The sequence below is a fragment of the Eleginops maclovinus genome, chromosome 3, assembly GCF_036324505.1.
Source record: "Eleginops maclovinus isolate JMC-PN-2008 ecotype Puerto Natales chromosome 3, JC_Emac_rtc_rv5, whole genome shotgun sequence".
Classification (NCBI taxonomy): domain Eukaryota; kingdom Metazoa; phylum Chordata; class Actinopteri; order Perciformes; family Eleginopidae; genus Eleginops; species Eleginops maclovinus.
The window spans coordinates 20440262-20454317 of record NC_086351.1 but is presented as its reverse complement, the minus strand read 5'-3'; the positions used below and the strand labels follow the sequence as shown (position 1 = coordinate 20454317).

The following is a 14056-nucleotide window of genomic DNA, read 5'->3' as shown; positions in this document are numbered from 1 at the left end:
GACCCTCGGTAAATCAGGAGGCTAACTTCACATTAAAATGCCTCAATTATTTTTGCCGTAGTTTGTATGTCTCTGTTTACCTAACCTAAGGGCTCTTATTTTGTAGCGAACATAGCTGAATAAAAAATATATATATAACAATCTTGCTGTTTGGACAAAAACATGTGAAAATGACTGATATAGAGGTTGAGAACGTCTACCTTTGCAGGCTATTATGACAAACACATACCAACACAAAGGAAGCATCCCTAAACGCAGACTACGCCTCATCCCAGTTATTTTATCGAGAGTCATGCCAAGGTTGTGACCTAGTTCTGCTATCTTTTAAAGAAGTTACAATATGCTCTACCCAGATTCGTATCTCCTTGAGTATCCTTGCTTTATTAAACGTGGTCCTTTGAAGAATGTGGTGGCTGCAGTCAGCTTAATATGGGAACACTGCAGATAGCATGCAGTCAGTGAACACACCAACAACTTACATCACCCGTACACAATGTGAAAACATGGAAACATGGAAATGAGGACGATGAGTCATTGGCCATTCAAGCCCTCACTGACAGAGGAGAGAGCAACATCTGACTGTCAGTAAATGAGCAGTGGATAGATTTTATTATTCCTGCTTCAACTGAGTTCATACACATTAGCAAGTAAAGGGCTCCGGGTAACAAATAAAGTGTCAGGTATACAGAGGGGAGTTGTATTCACTGCTCACATGGAGAAAACACCCCACATACTGGAGATAATTATCTCACCACACACAGATAGATATAATTAGGATGATGAGAAGGGAAAGACTTTTCATTTAGTCATGCATTGCACGTAGCTCCCAATTGGTCATTGGCTGTCTCTGGCACGTCTTGGTTACAGTGTCAAGGCCTTTTGTATTGCCAGCAACACGCGATATTTCAGGCACCTTATATGGATAGTTAGACCCACTGTATCAACACTCTCAGATGAGTAGTACATACTTACAAAACACTGTGGAGACTAATGGAGAATATAATTACTTAACCCTTTTTCACACCATTTTGTTAAGATACTTCACAACTAATCAACACGTTATTTGAAAGAAAAAGAACAGACAACAATTTTAATAATAATTTCTTGGCTGAATTCATTTTTCAAGTTAAAAAAAATGGCAGCAAATGTAGTTGTTATGGACTGATAGAAGATATTGAAAGACATTGTCTTTGCCTCGGAGATACTTTCTGTTTTTGGTGTGTCTCTATATTTTATCAGCCCAACCCTACTTGCTAATAGTTCCAGCTATTCCTGTTTGCAATGTTCTTATATTTACAGAAAACGACAAATGTATCTCTTAGATACCTAAACTTCAATCTTTGAAAAAGTGCTTTATTTTTCTCTAACTGCTTGTGCTACAGTAGCTCTTTTCATCCGTAACCAGAGCCCAGTCTGCTCTGATTACCTGGCCAGCTCAGTTGTGATTGGTCAACCGCTTAGAGATTTCCTGTCCCTTTGCCTAACATGTACAATTTGCTGGAGTGCTAGCTAATAGAAGTGTGAGTGTTGCATAGTAATGTCAATATGTTACAGAAGAAAACAAAGGAGTCCAATGGAGGCGTTTAAGGCAGGGTGGGGGTGGGGGTATGTAATGATTCTGATGCTGATTGAGTAAATCAAGTGCAGGAGGCTCTAAAGTGCCTCTACATGCTAACACCAGCATTTACATGTCACTTTCACCTCACACTGCACGTTTGCCTTGATCTCTTCCCTTAAGTCTCCCGCCCCATCCTGGTTCGGCACACCTCACAGTTTTACACCGTCGCTTCCGGGCAATCCATGAAAGCCCATTACAGCTTTATTACAAAGTGGTACTTTAATTGCACCCTATTAAGACCAATAGCTTTGAAGATCACCTCAAGCCCCTGAGAGCTACAGACCCCAATAAAGTGTCATGAAACAGCGTGTTCTGATACAAAGGCGGCACACACTAACCTGTACTGAAGAGCTGATTTCAGCAGCAAAGCCACCAGTTATTGGTGCTTCATGGCTGATGAGCAGGCGTCCGGTTTTCACCACCGACTAAAAAACAAGAGACAGATACAGAACATTACAGAAGGTTCCGTACTTTCATGGTGTAGAGCCCTTAGAATGTATCTGTACAAATAAAACAGAGAGATTGAAGCACGTTTCAGTTCAGACGTAACATTTTATCTCAAAAAGGTGAGCGAAATTGAAAATAATTCAAAGAATGTAATTCCTGTTCAAAATAAATCAAACCCAACGTATTATGATAAAGAAGAAGTATTACGATTAACATAACTCACAAGTTTGTTTTGGAACATTCACACAGGTACCTTTTACCCAAATTGGGATCAATCAAGTACATGTTTGCTGGTCAGTCTCTGCTACATGGCTTAGAATTCCCCAGTGGCTCTTACTGCGTCCTGTGGTATGTATCTTCACTTGTCTGGCTGTTTTGCTATGTGTGCATTTATAAAATGGATGTGACACAAGAGTATGAGCTGCTGGGCTGATTTAGGCTGGTATACAAGGCCAACGGGACAATCATGGACATTACAAGTCTCAGTCTCCCAGGCATTTACATTTGGCTTTTCTGCAACATGACATTACTGCAGAAGGATGCCTCTGCTCCACCCGTTATCTACCACAGCATGAAACCAAAACTATACTATAATCTCAATCATTTGCCACTGGTCCAGACCAAAGCTATGTCTGTTCTATGCCACTTCAGCAAACCATTCCTCTCCTATGTCCAGTTATTGTATTTTTTACACTAATATATTAGTTGATTTTACATTGAAATATCATCCATGAATAATACACTTCATTTGACCACAGCAGGGTAAATATCCACACCTCTCCCTTTCCTCAAAGCCACAAACCATGCCCAACAGCCACCGTAGCTAAATAAGCCACTGAAAATAGGCACCACACATCCATTTGGTACTGTAAATAGGTCCTGACATTTTTTTCCTTCAACAGGACCGCATTATATCAAACATGGGGGCATTCTGGGGCTTCGTGCTGATGCTAAACAGGCAAAGGTTTACATTGCTGAGGTCCTGGGATGGGCTGGGAAGCACTAAATAACTGTGGCTATTTGTCACACACTGGTATCTGGGGCTGAAGAAGTCAGCACTGTGTCATTCTGGGGCACCAATTCTTGATATGCCTCTTTCTGGTAGGGGGACATTGGAAAAATTGTATAAAGAATATTCTTAGAGCTAAATTGAATGCTCATGCCAGTTTATAAAAAGGGTGAATGAGTTCAGCTCGCAAAAATCACTGATTATATGACACTACTTTCAGGAATGTGGAAGTTAATAACAACACTGGAAGACAATAATAACACTTGTCAGTCGGCACATTGAGAAGGAATCAAGCGAGGGGTTGAGAGTAGGGCAATTTCTTAATATGACATGTTGCTGTGAGCTTTGCTTAGCACGATGACTCATACAGGTGCGGGAGTGCCCAATCTTTTACCCAATCAGCCCTGATGTTGAACCCGGTCCCCATCTCGCATACACTCTCTATACACAGATACTGTTGACATAGTTTCTAATTTACACTGACACCAGCATCAGCCTGATATCCCTGTTGCTCTTCTAACCGAGGGGAGGCCCATGATAGTGCTAGCTGCATTAGGAGTGCATTCTTCAGATGCTTTGGAACAAAAGAAACCTGCCACTGTTTTTACAATATCGTGGGATAGAATTTCAGGCTCAGGGGCCTGGGGAAAACTAGTGATCCAGTTGATAAACCTGACCCAAAACAATGCTACATAAACACAAGTGACGGTAAACTGCAAAGTGTCACTAATTCAGTAGACCAACTAGTGGTGCATGTGATCTCAATATGTAAAAAAAAAAGAAAAAATAATGAAAAAATGTACTAATATCTGTCACAGCGATGTGGAGTTTACAATAGTGCATTTCAGTAACATAAACACAATTCCTCTCCATTCATTCTCAGTGATGTAGTAAACTGTAGCCAACACATTGCATGGTTCGTTCAACATGCTGTGCCGGACATTGTTAATGCTAACATGCTGATGTTTATTAGATGTAGTTTTTTCTACATCTTCGCTCTTAAGTGTGTAAAAGAAGGGCTCGTAAGGGGTTGACAAAGCCCAGAAGTCAAGAAGGGAGGCTAATAACAATAACATTATTTTTTCAGATTTTCCATTACAAATTAACGTATTGGACATAAAAGATATATTTTCATATCTAATGGAAATAACTCCAATGGTTTTCTTAAAACTTCCCTTGACAAGAAGCCCGATGATGATCGTTTTAGGTTCATATTTGTATTTTGTGCTTCGACTGTGACATGTTTACATGATGTAATGTTGAAAAGGGTTGTTATTTTTCGCCGCACTTCTTTTCACCCTCCATCTGACATCAGAGATTCCTCTGGAAAACTCCAGAAACCCCCTCTGGAGGGAACTTCAGGATTGTAGCTTTTGCAGACCATTTACATGCACAAAAATCCTACATAACACATTACAGGAAAGGGCAAACCCTAAAAGCATAATAAGGCCCCTTTAAAACCACAATGTCAACGTCAATGTGGCCCATTAAGAAAAATACCGGTTTTCATTCTCTTGGCACAATGGATTGAGGTTTTTACATGTCCTTATTTGTGACCATATTTGTCTCCCCACATCAGTATGTTCACAGTCTACATACAAGAGCAGATGTAACAACTCCTGTTGTAAGATTGCAACATATTCATGGTCTGCCTTACACCTCAACTTTCAAACTCATTCACCTCGCCTCACCGCCTGAGGTTTAATTTCACACAGTTTTAAGAAAAAGAAAAAGACATTCAGTAGTTATTGCATCTCTGACAGGAGACCAACTCCTACATAGTAATTGTGGCAGTAGCCGTTAACCCAGTTGTTTCCGACTGCTGATGTTTTTTTAGGACACAAATATCCACTTTTATTGTGTGGTTTGACCCTTTTCTCAAAAGTCAACCAGTCATGTTATTTGCCGTTGACAGCCACCTTTCATGTCAGTAAAATTGGGACTCAGAACGGGGGCAAAGACATTATTTTTAGGACAGTGGTGGAGCCACAGGAAGTACACTGGACACTGTAAGAAGATGATCAGTTAGATGCATCCAAGAGGAGAAATTATATGCTTTGATTGAGTGTAGTGTAAAGTTAAATATGTCATAAATCTTCCAATACAACCCTAGGAAGATTTGCTGGTAGGGCGATCTCTATGTTATTGTTCAGGCCAAGATCAATGAGTTTATCACCGAGTTGCTGATGTGTGAACCAAAGAGTGATCCCACACCAAAATAAGCGCAGTGAGAATTGGGTTGACAAGAAGAAATAACAGACAATGAAGCAAAATTGCAGTAGATGGTGAGAGTGGAAAAGGGTAGACGATCTAAAACTGAGAACGTGAGTTGAGGATAGAGACTGGAACCAAGTGGGAGGCTGAATGTGGGTTCAGTTTAAATTAAGGTAGAGCTTTGTTCAGAGCTAACCAAAGGTCAAAGGGAGTTTTGACAGTTGGGTAATGAGTAATGACTTATGCTTGATAGGCCAGAACCCTAACTGAAAGTATCAGTCAGAATTAGTTTATTCGTCCCACAAAAGCGATGGTTATTTCAAAGTATGGATAGAGAAGAAGAAAATAGAACACTAATATATACAAAAGTTGTATATGTATTAGGGTGTAACGGATCACAATAATTTCGGTTCGGTATGTACCTCGGTTTTTAGGTCACGGTTCGCTACGTTTTTTCGATACAGCAGAAAAAATGATCACAAAACATAAAATATTTTAGTTTTTTTTTTATTATATTACCCAAACCGGAGACTTAGATGATGCTGGAGGATTTTCAAGCTCAACTTGAACTGCGGTCGCCATATCAACTGTTCCACAAACAACTGACTAAATTCCAACGCACCCCTGAACGCATCCCTGACCAGCTCTCATAGTATCACACGTGTACCGAACCGGAGGGCCCATACTGAATATTTTCGGTACGAATACCATTACACCCCTAATATGTATAAATTGTATTTAAAATTAAAATTACTACAATTTACATAAGTATACATTCAGGTAAATAAGTTAGTAGCATCAGTACCTTTCAGCATCCAATTGTATAGAATAAAATAGAATTACTTTATTGATCCCAATTTGGGAAATGTTTATGTTGCAGCAGCATAAAAACAAGGCAGTACGTATTTGACACACTAATGGATTATACAGATAAGAAGAAAAACGTTTGTTTTTACCTGGATATGACAGTGATCAGATAACACCTACATTTCTAAATGTTATCCTGTCAATTCCCATGGAAAGCTTTCACCTCGACTAGCCCAAAGTTTTTGTAACCCTAGTTAACATACATTTTGAATGTTTCCTAACACCGTCTAACGTCTGAGAAAAGCCAACAATTTCCCAGGAAGTCAGCCTATAAATTAGTCAACTTGTCATTTACTGCTAAAACTTTTCTCAGACAATAATTACATGACAAAACAAGAGATACACACCCAGAGCCGTTGTTGATTTAAGTGCCAGCTAGGTCACTGTGGCATCACCTCAATGACACCAATTTCTTTTCAGCAGAGGGTAGACACTTCCAAATTTAAGTCTGAGTAGATAAACTTGCTTCATGTGGTTTCTGACTTTTGTCACATGGTAATGTAAGTCAGGTTAGAGAATTTGTTATAGTTGGAAAATAGCGTTTTGGGCATTGCTTATTAAGAACATGGAAAGCCTTCACATTGACTTTAGATTGTATCTGATCCTAATTGGTCGATTTTTTAAAGGTCAAATATGATTCCGTATGTTCAGTTTTGTAAGTTGCTGGCTGGAGAATCCCTCCTCCCTGCTTTGAGTCAGAACGAGGGCTCCTGGCTGTTGGCAGATGGTGGTAGTTGGGCTTGGCGACAGCTCTGGTGGCTGCAGCTTTACTACTCATTGTGTTGCAGGGCTGTCATTAGATGCCGAGGTCGTTCTGCTGGCTGCAGCGGAAATGTCATGTTTACTGCTATTCCCATACACACCCAAACCTAATGAGGAACATAGAGCTTGTCCTCCTGCCCTTACTCTGTCCTCAGTACTTCAATTAAACCTGTCCCGTCCACCTGTTGATCCATCCTTGCTGGGGTTCTTCTGCACCAGTATTTCTCTTTGCTCCTCCCTCAAACTATCCATTTATCCTAACCTGCTCCAATGAGGTCTTTACTTCAAGTCCCAACACTCCAAAATATGCATCCTCACCACTCAGAGGCTGGTGGCCAATGGCCTGGCATAACCTCAGAAGCTAAAGTCAGAGCTGTCACTCTCCCATGGCATATATACTCAACAACTACACATAAGCAGGTTGGTTTGTGCAAAGGCATGTGCACACAGACCACACATTCACAAGTATAGAGTGTGTTCAAGTACACCACACGTGCAGACACACTGGTTTTAAAAACTTCAGGGTAGATTGATTTATATTTTCTGCTAGTGATGGCAAGTTACTTTTACAAGTTGCTTTCTGTTGCTGCTGTCGTCATGGTATTTGGGTATTAAAGTGTCAGCTTTGCAAAAAAAGAGACATCTGTTGTAAAAAAACCAACAGCATATTGTACTAATGTACTAATGTGTTTTCATCACTGTACACACTAAGGGGATGTGAATAAAAACAGTCCATATTCGTAGCTAAAATGGGCTGTGGTTTGACTGGTGCGGAATCACATAATGTGCTTTCAAAGTTTGCAAGACACATGCAAGAGTTTTTCCAGAGGAAGTTGCCAACACTTATTTGTTGGAGCCGTATTTTTAACAGCCCTTTGGTCAAGAATAATAAAAAAATAGAAGTGATGATGAGAAAAATCTGCGTTGGTGTATGGTGTGCGCACACATACACAGCAGACCAAGTGACAACCCGCCTCGCCAATATACTATGCCTCCTCTTTCTTCAGGCTGTCCATCAATGTGCGACAGGAAGATGAGGTTGAGTTCAGTGCCGCCACCGAGGAGTCTTCCTTGCCGCTGGATCCGCAGGCTTTGCTCTCATATCGCCAAGCCTGTAATTGTGCTGCGACCGCAGGGTCTTAACTCATGCGGCACCATGTGATCTCCGTGACAAATGAGAGCCGGGAAGAGGCCCGACTACTTGCTGCTGCCTTTAAAGTGGCACTGTGCGATTAGCGCAGAGGGGTGAGTGCTCGGCGAACCGGGGGCCCTGTAAAATCATAGCGCTGGGAGGGGAAGCAGGGCGGGAGGAAACACAAAACACTCACTCGGTGCCCTACAATCTCTCACGACAGAGAGAGAGGAAAAGTGAGAACCAGCGAGCAAGGGTGAGGAGAACTGCTTCGGCACTGGGCGGAGGGCCAAGCCATCCTCCAGAGATGCCAGGACGCCAGAGGAGACCTCAGACAGAAATAACTCCAAACATCCCATAAAGTCCCATTAAAACCAATTCATCACACACACACACACACACACACACACACACACACACACACACACACACACACACACACACACACACACACACACACACACACACACACACACACACACACACACACACACACACACACACACACACACACACACACACACACACACACACACACACACACACACACACACAGTATGCCCTGTAAAGCACATTGCTACACTGACTGTGTGCACACAGACAAGACTGCTTCTATACACACCCTAACTTGGCAACAGCTCTTGCAAACATCGCAAAGGGGCTGCTGCATATATTCGACAGTAAGGTTGTAAAAATCAATGACTTTATAAAATTGTTTATACCAAGTGTTGCAACATTATAAACTGTTTTTGTAGGGGGGGATAACTCAGGACTTGGGTTGGAAACTATTTTAAACACAGACAGTAAGTCACAGTTGCCTTTATGGTAAGTCCAAAAGGCAGGCAGACAATATGACAAACATACTTTTGACCAGCTATAAATTAAAGTTTACTAGTATAAGTGTTTACTAGTATAAGTGTTTACTAGTATAAGCGTGCATACTTTATTTTTTGGATTTAAAAACGCTTTTTCTTCAACCCTTTCTTTAACATGTACTAAATCAGGAATGTTTCATAGTTAATGATGAGATGTATATAGTTGGCCCATCTATGAGTAGTTAAACTTATGAGGAGTCACCTTTGTTACGTTGTTAAGAACTATTACACTGGGTTTGGCAGTTTAAGGTGACAGGAGCATCAACGAGGCGACTGCATCCGGCTCCCACCAATACTTTGCAAAGTTAATCTGTTTATTTAATTTATACATTTTGACCAACCCATTAGTTTGAGACAGTTGCACATCATTCAAAAATAATAGCTTTTTTAATAGTTTCTATTCTTTATAATAGCAATTGTATTGCATGGTGATTTGCCGTTACAGCTGGATCCAGGAAGAGATTAGGATATAAAAAAATGGCCCTGGCTTTGGCAACAGAATAATATTATTTTTAAATCCAACACCAACCTCACCCAGATATAACCCTACAAACTGACTAGTGCAAAAACCTCAACACAGAACACACACTTGCACGATCTAAAGCTTTAACATCGTCCGCAGAATAGGCTGTACGCTACCCTCGGTGTTGCACACCACCTGATGGGAAAAGACCAAGTTCCTTTTTGAACGTGACGGCAGCTTTACAGTTGCAAAGTGCTTGGTGCTGCAACATGATAAGCTACGTCTGTGGGCCCGACACATTTTTTCTTTTTCAACTCACAGCCAAAATAGCTTTCTTAGCCTCCCTGCCCACCCCTTTCTCTCCAGTATAAAAAGATACCAAAGTGCTGGCAATAATTGGAACTCGAAACTGAAAGCAGCCAATGATGGCTTGGTAACACTAAATGGAAAAAAGGATTAGAAAAATAAATTGCGAACAAATAAAATATATATATATATAGTTCAAGTTTCAAGATGCTGCAAGAAAAACAAAGTTGCAGAGAGCATTATAACAAATATAAAAGGTGCGTACTATTAATCTTAATAGTTGCTGTGAAATAGAAACAATTGTTATTCCTTTTTCCATCTGACATTATATTATAGACTTTGTGATTTATAACTGACTTTTAAAAGACTTGGAGAAATGACAACGTACGTATATGATCTTTTGGATGTCTGTGTCCTTGTGACATTCGTTTTTTTCCACTCGTTCTGCTATCGGTCTACAGGCTGACCTCGATGATCTCCATCTGCCCACACCTCTGGCCAAGGATCCTAAACTAAACCGTCCTCTCCAGTGGAAAACCAAAGACCTGGCCCAATCTAGAGCCTTTTGCTTTTACAGTACTCTGTTCATAGACTGTATATATTGATGGACAGAGGTTCGTCCGTTAAAAGTGAAGCAAGCGCTAGTCCAGAGCCCCCTGGTGGCTGGCTGCAGTACAATGCGTAGCTCCGCCCATTCCCATGTATTTTCAATGGGCAAGTAACCAACTTTCTATGTCACTTTTCTCACCTAAAACAAATTTTGCATCCACAACTTTTTATTCGAAAAAATAGCTTTCAAGGTGCTTCACATCACACCATTTTTCTTTTTCCCGAGAAATTATTTTCTTTAATGTTATTTTAATAAATATAAAAGGGGCGTGGTTACACTTTGATTGACAGTGCAGCCGCTTGCAACCTCCTTCAACATTTCATTTCATTCAGAGTAGCTGTAGGCTCGGCTGTAGTGGTGTTCTTTTGTCAGGCAACTCATATTTGTTTTATTTGCTGTTATTACTTTACATTTATATATTGACAGTCATGTCGTGTTGTGCTGTTGATTGTACTAACAGGCCATCTCAGGGGAGCTCTGTGCAGTTTTTTCGGTAAGTGAATATTAACTTAATATTAGCTAGCGAACTCATTAAAATGACGGTAGCGATAGCTTAGCCGCTAACGTTAGAAAGTTAACTTAATTTGACAGTAATCTATAGATTTTCGGACATCCTTGAAAGGATTATGGTCATATACCAACGAAAAACAGATAGATTTGTATGTTGAAGACGCTCGAAACATCGAGATTTCTAATGAGAAAAAAGTCAGTTTAGCCCCAGAGAGTCGGACTCGGCCTGTGTGTGTGGTGGGGAACTGACGGAGAAGGGGGCGTGTTTCACTCGATAAGGGGCGTGTTTCACTCGATGAGTGGGCGGGTCTGATCGCGACCTCCTCTTCACTGCGCATGCTTCTGTTGGTTACAAAAATTGTCATGGCCAACATTATCATTATATTTTTGGTACCAAAGTCGTTATTAGCCAACAATCACTGCATGACAGAAATAAGAGAAAAGTATAATTTCTCTGCCTCAATTTTGCCCATTTTCAGCACAGTCTGTTAATTAATCTCATCTATATGGGAGACATCCTTGGGTTACTGACAATGCGCTAATCTGTGGCAATCACTAAGTAATCTGTTCCTTTAAAAATCAACAGAACTACCATGGATAATATTAACAACGTATCCCATTTCTCAGTGGCTATCAGAGATATTGGACTATATGATTTTTCAATGTGTCCAATTGTGGATTTGGCCCCATTTCTCCAATGAGTGACACTTGGAAGAATTTGAGAAATCTCCAGTGCCTAGCTGGGGAATGTGAGTACTGACTACAGCCAGGAGGAAGAATGGAAAAGGAGTCAGTAGCAGAAAAGTTGGGGGCTGGGGGAAATTGGATGAGTCACAAAGGGGAGATTACTCTTAAAATGTTGGGGGTACACCACAAATGGGTTTCATCAACCAGACATTCTGTGATGTATACATGTAATCTAGATAAATTACCCAAATGCTGGAAACTTGAAGAGCCGGTCAAGGGTTTTATTAGTTTTGCAGTTTTGCATTACGCCATTCCACCAGCGACATCAGGAAAGGGAGAAAAGAGGAGCTGGACCATCGCAGAAAAACAACCATGAGTAATTTTCCACTGATATAACCAGCGAAACACTGCTGCGGCACGACACAGTTATGACAGATCACACAACAGCCAAAAGTCATATATGGCGGCAATCACCCCCGTTTCACGACTCCAATCTTTATTCAGCGCTTTCTTTTACCCCACATGTTTTCATTTCACCAAATAAAGTCCTGCTGGTTAGCGCCACAGAGCCCAGTGACATTAACATTTGAAATTACAGATGTGGGCTACAATAAGAAAAATGCAGGGAGTGGGGTCCAAACCTCTGGCTACTCTCTTCCTGTGATATTTTATTCTTCTTGATTGTTTCCAGCATGTGTGTGAGTGACAGTGGGCCAAAGATATTAAGAGTGTTTGGTGGGCCAGGGAGCAGATACCGGCCGAGCAGCTGAAAGGGAAACACAGGCATTAGCCCAGTCTGTCTGCGTGCTAATCGTTAGTGGGCTAAATGCCCCATCCTTGGCCCGCACCACAGACACATTTAAAACAAAAGTCTGCCCAATGAGTCTCAAATCTGGCAAGGTATCTCCAAGGCAAAGGAATCTAAAAGACATATAGGCAGGCTTGGAATTTTAGGGGCAAAGCCATTTGGCCTTTTGTGTCACCATTTTTTTAGGGCACAAAGGCCACATGCCAGGGCACAAAGGCCATTTAGGGAAACATTTGGATTTGGAGCTTACAAATAAACAACTTAACTTTCTGATAATAAAAACACACGAATGACATGGAAAACAAATTACTTTTTTACTACACTGCGCATTGAATAGAGTAGTTTTTCATTCAATGTGTGTGGCAAAAAATAAATCAGAAGTGGAGCAAAGTGCTCGCAGCCCCACTGAAACATCATCTCATAAGTCAGAGCTGATTGGCTGTAAGTGTGTGTGCGAAAAGTGTAGTTATGCAGAGGAGACGAGAGGGCTTAGACTACATCACCAGCGGTAAATAATACAAACAGAAAATGAAAGAAGTTGACCCTCTACTGGAGCTTTGGTGAGCGGAAGTATAGTTTATGTATCGATGGATCGATTGCTATTGTAACCACAGTGACGAGTGTCTGTGTTTTCCTAAAGTCTGATGTTTTCATGCTGAGGTATCACGTTGTTGTTATTGTTAAGTTTTGCTTTGTGATAGCGCTCTTTACTCCATGTATTAAGGTAGAAAAAGCCTTTATATATCTAAGTTGTTCGTGCCCCACCAGTTTTGTACATATAAAAACGCCACTGGGTGAGGCGAAGGGAGGTTCCTAGAGAGAGAGAGAGATGGAGGAATGCTATGGGAGAGCTAACGGTATATGTGTGTGCGAGTGATAATTAACGTTCTTCTTTGTTGTTTTGGCGTGGTTCCGGACGACAGTAACCTGTCTCAGAAGTGAATAAACTCACGGACAAAAACAGACACGAGGCCTCCTTGTATTCTCATAGCGAGACGCTGCAGTGATGATTGAATGATGCGATGATGACATGCGAGGTGCGCGCAACCAATCCAAGCTACAACGACTAATGCAGTTCAGAGCCCAGACCACTGCTCTGACACTTTTAAAGCAACTTCGAAATTTTAACAGTATCAGGAAACAGCGGCCATGGTGGCCGTAAGACGTACAATTATTTTCGGGGCATCACAGCCAGACCAAGGGGCAATGAAGGCCATGGCCGTCATGGCCGCCGTGAAATTCCCACCCTGCATTATAGGGTAAAAAAATGTCAAAAAATAGTTTGCCTACAGCCCTCACACCAATAACAATCTCTATCGGCTTCAAGATGTTGGTAATGGCAAACTGCTTTGTGAAGGGATCAGGCCCTTCCTACATCCAGGACACAATTTAACCTTACACTCCACCAATGAACGTCGCTCCTCATCAGCAAATCGGCTCGCTACCTCCTCACTGTGAGTGGGATCCAAGACCCTTAAAGAAAAATGCTTCTTTGTTATCCTGTTATCAAAAATGGTGGAACAAGCTCCGATTGACAGCGTAAAGTCTACAGATCACCCACCACACACTAAAAACCTACTTGTTTGAATGCACCTTGGCCAGTTTATTGAATTCAAAAACATTTGACGCATCAACAGCTAACAAAGGTGTTAGATGCTAAGACGTCACGGCCAATCACCAATGGTGCCATGAAATCCTTGACACACAACTGAGCATGTTTGCCAATGGCTAGTTCTCAACATAATGTA

At 41.2% G+C, this 14056-nt stretch overlaps 1 protein-coding gene across 1 annotated transcript in view; it reads right to left on the bottom strand.

Annotated features, from left to right (window-relative positions):
* Positions 1-14056, bottom strand: part of bckdhb (branched chain keto acid dehydrogenase E1 subunit beta) — a 74707-nt gene that overhangs the window by 15955 nt on the left and 44696 nt on the right. The window contains exon 9 of the mRNA XM_063879764.1: positions 1957-2043. Within this exon, the coding sequence (XP_063735834.1) occupies positions 1957-2043 (87 nt within the window). The remainder of the gene's footprint in view (positions 1-1956; positions 2044-14056) is intronic.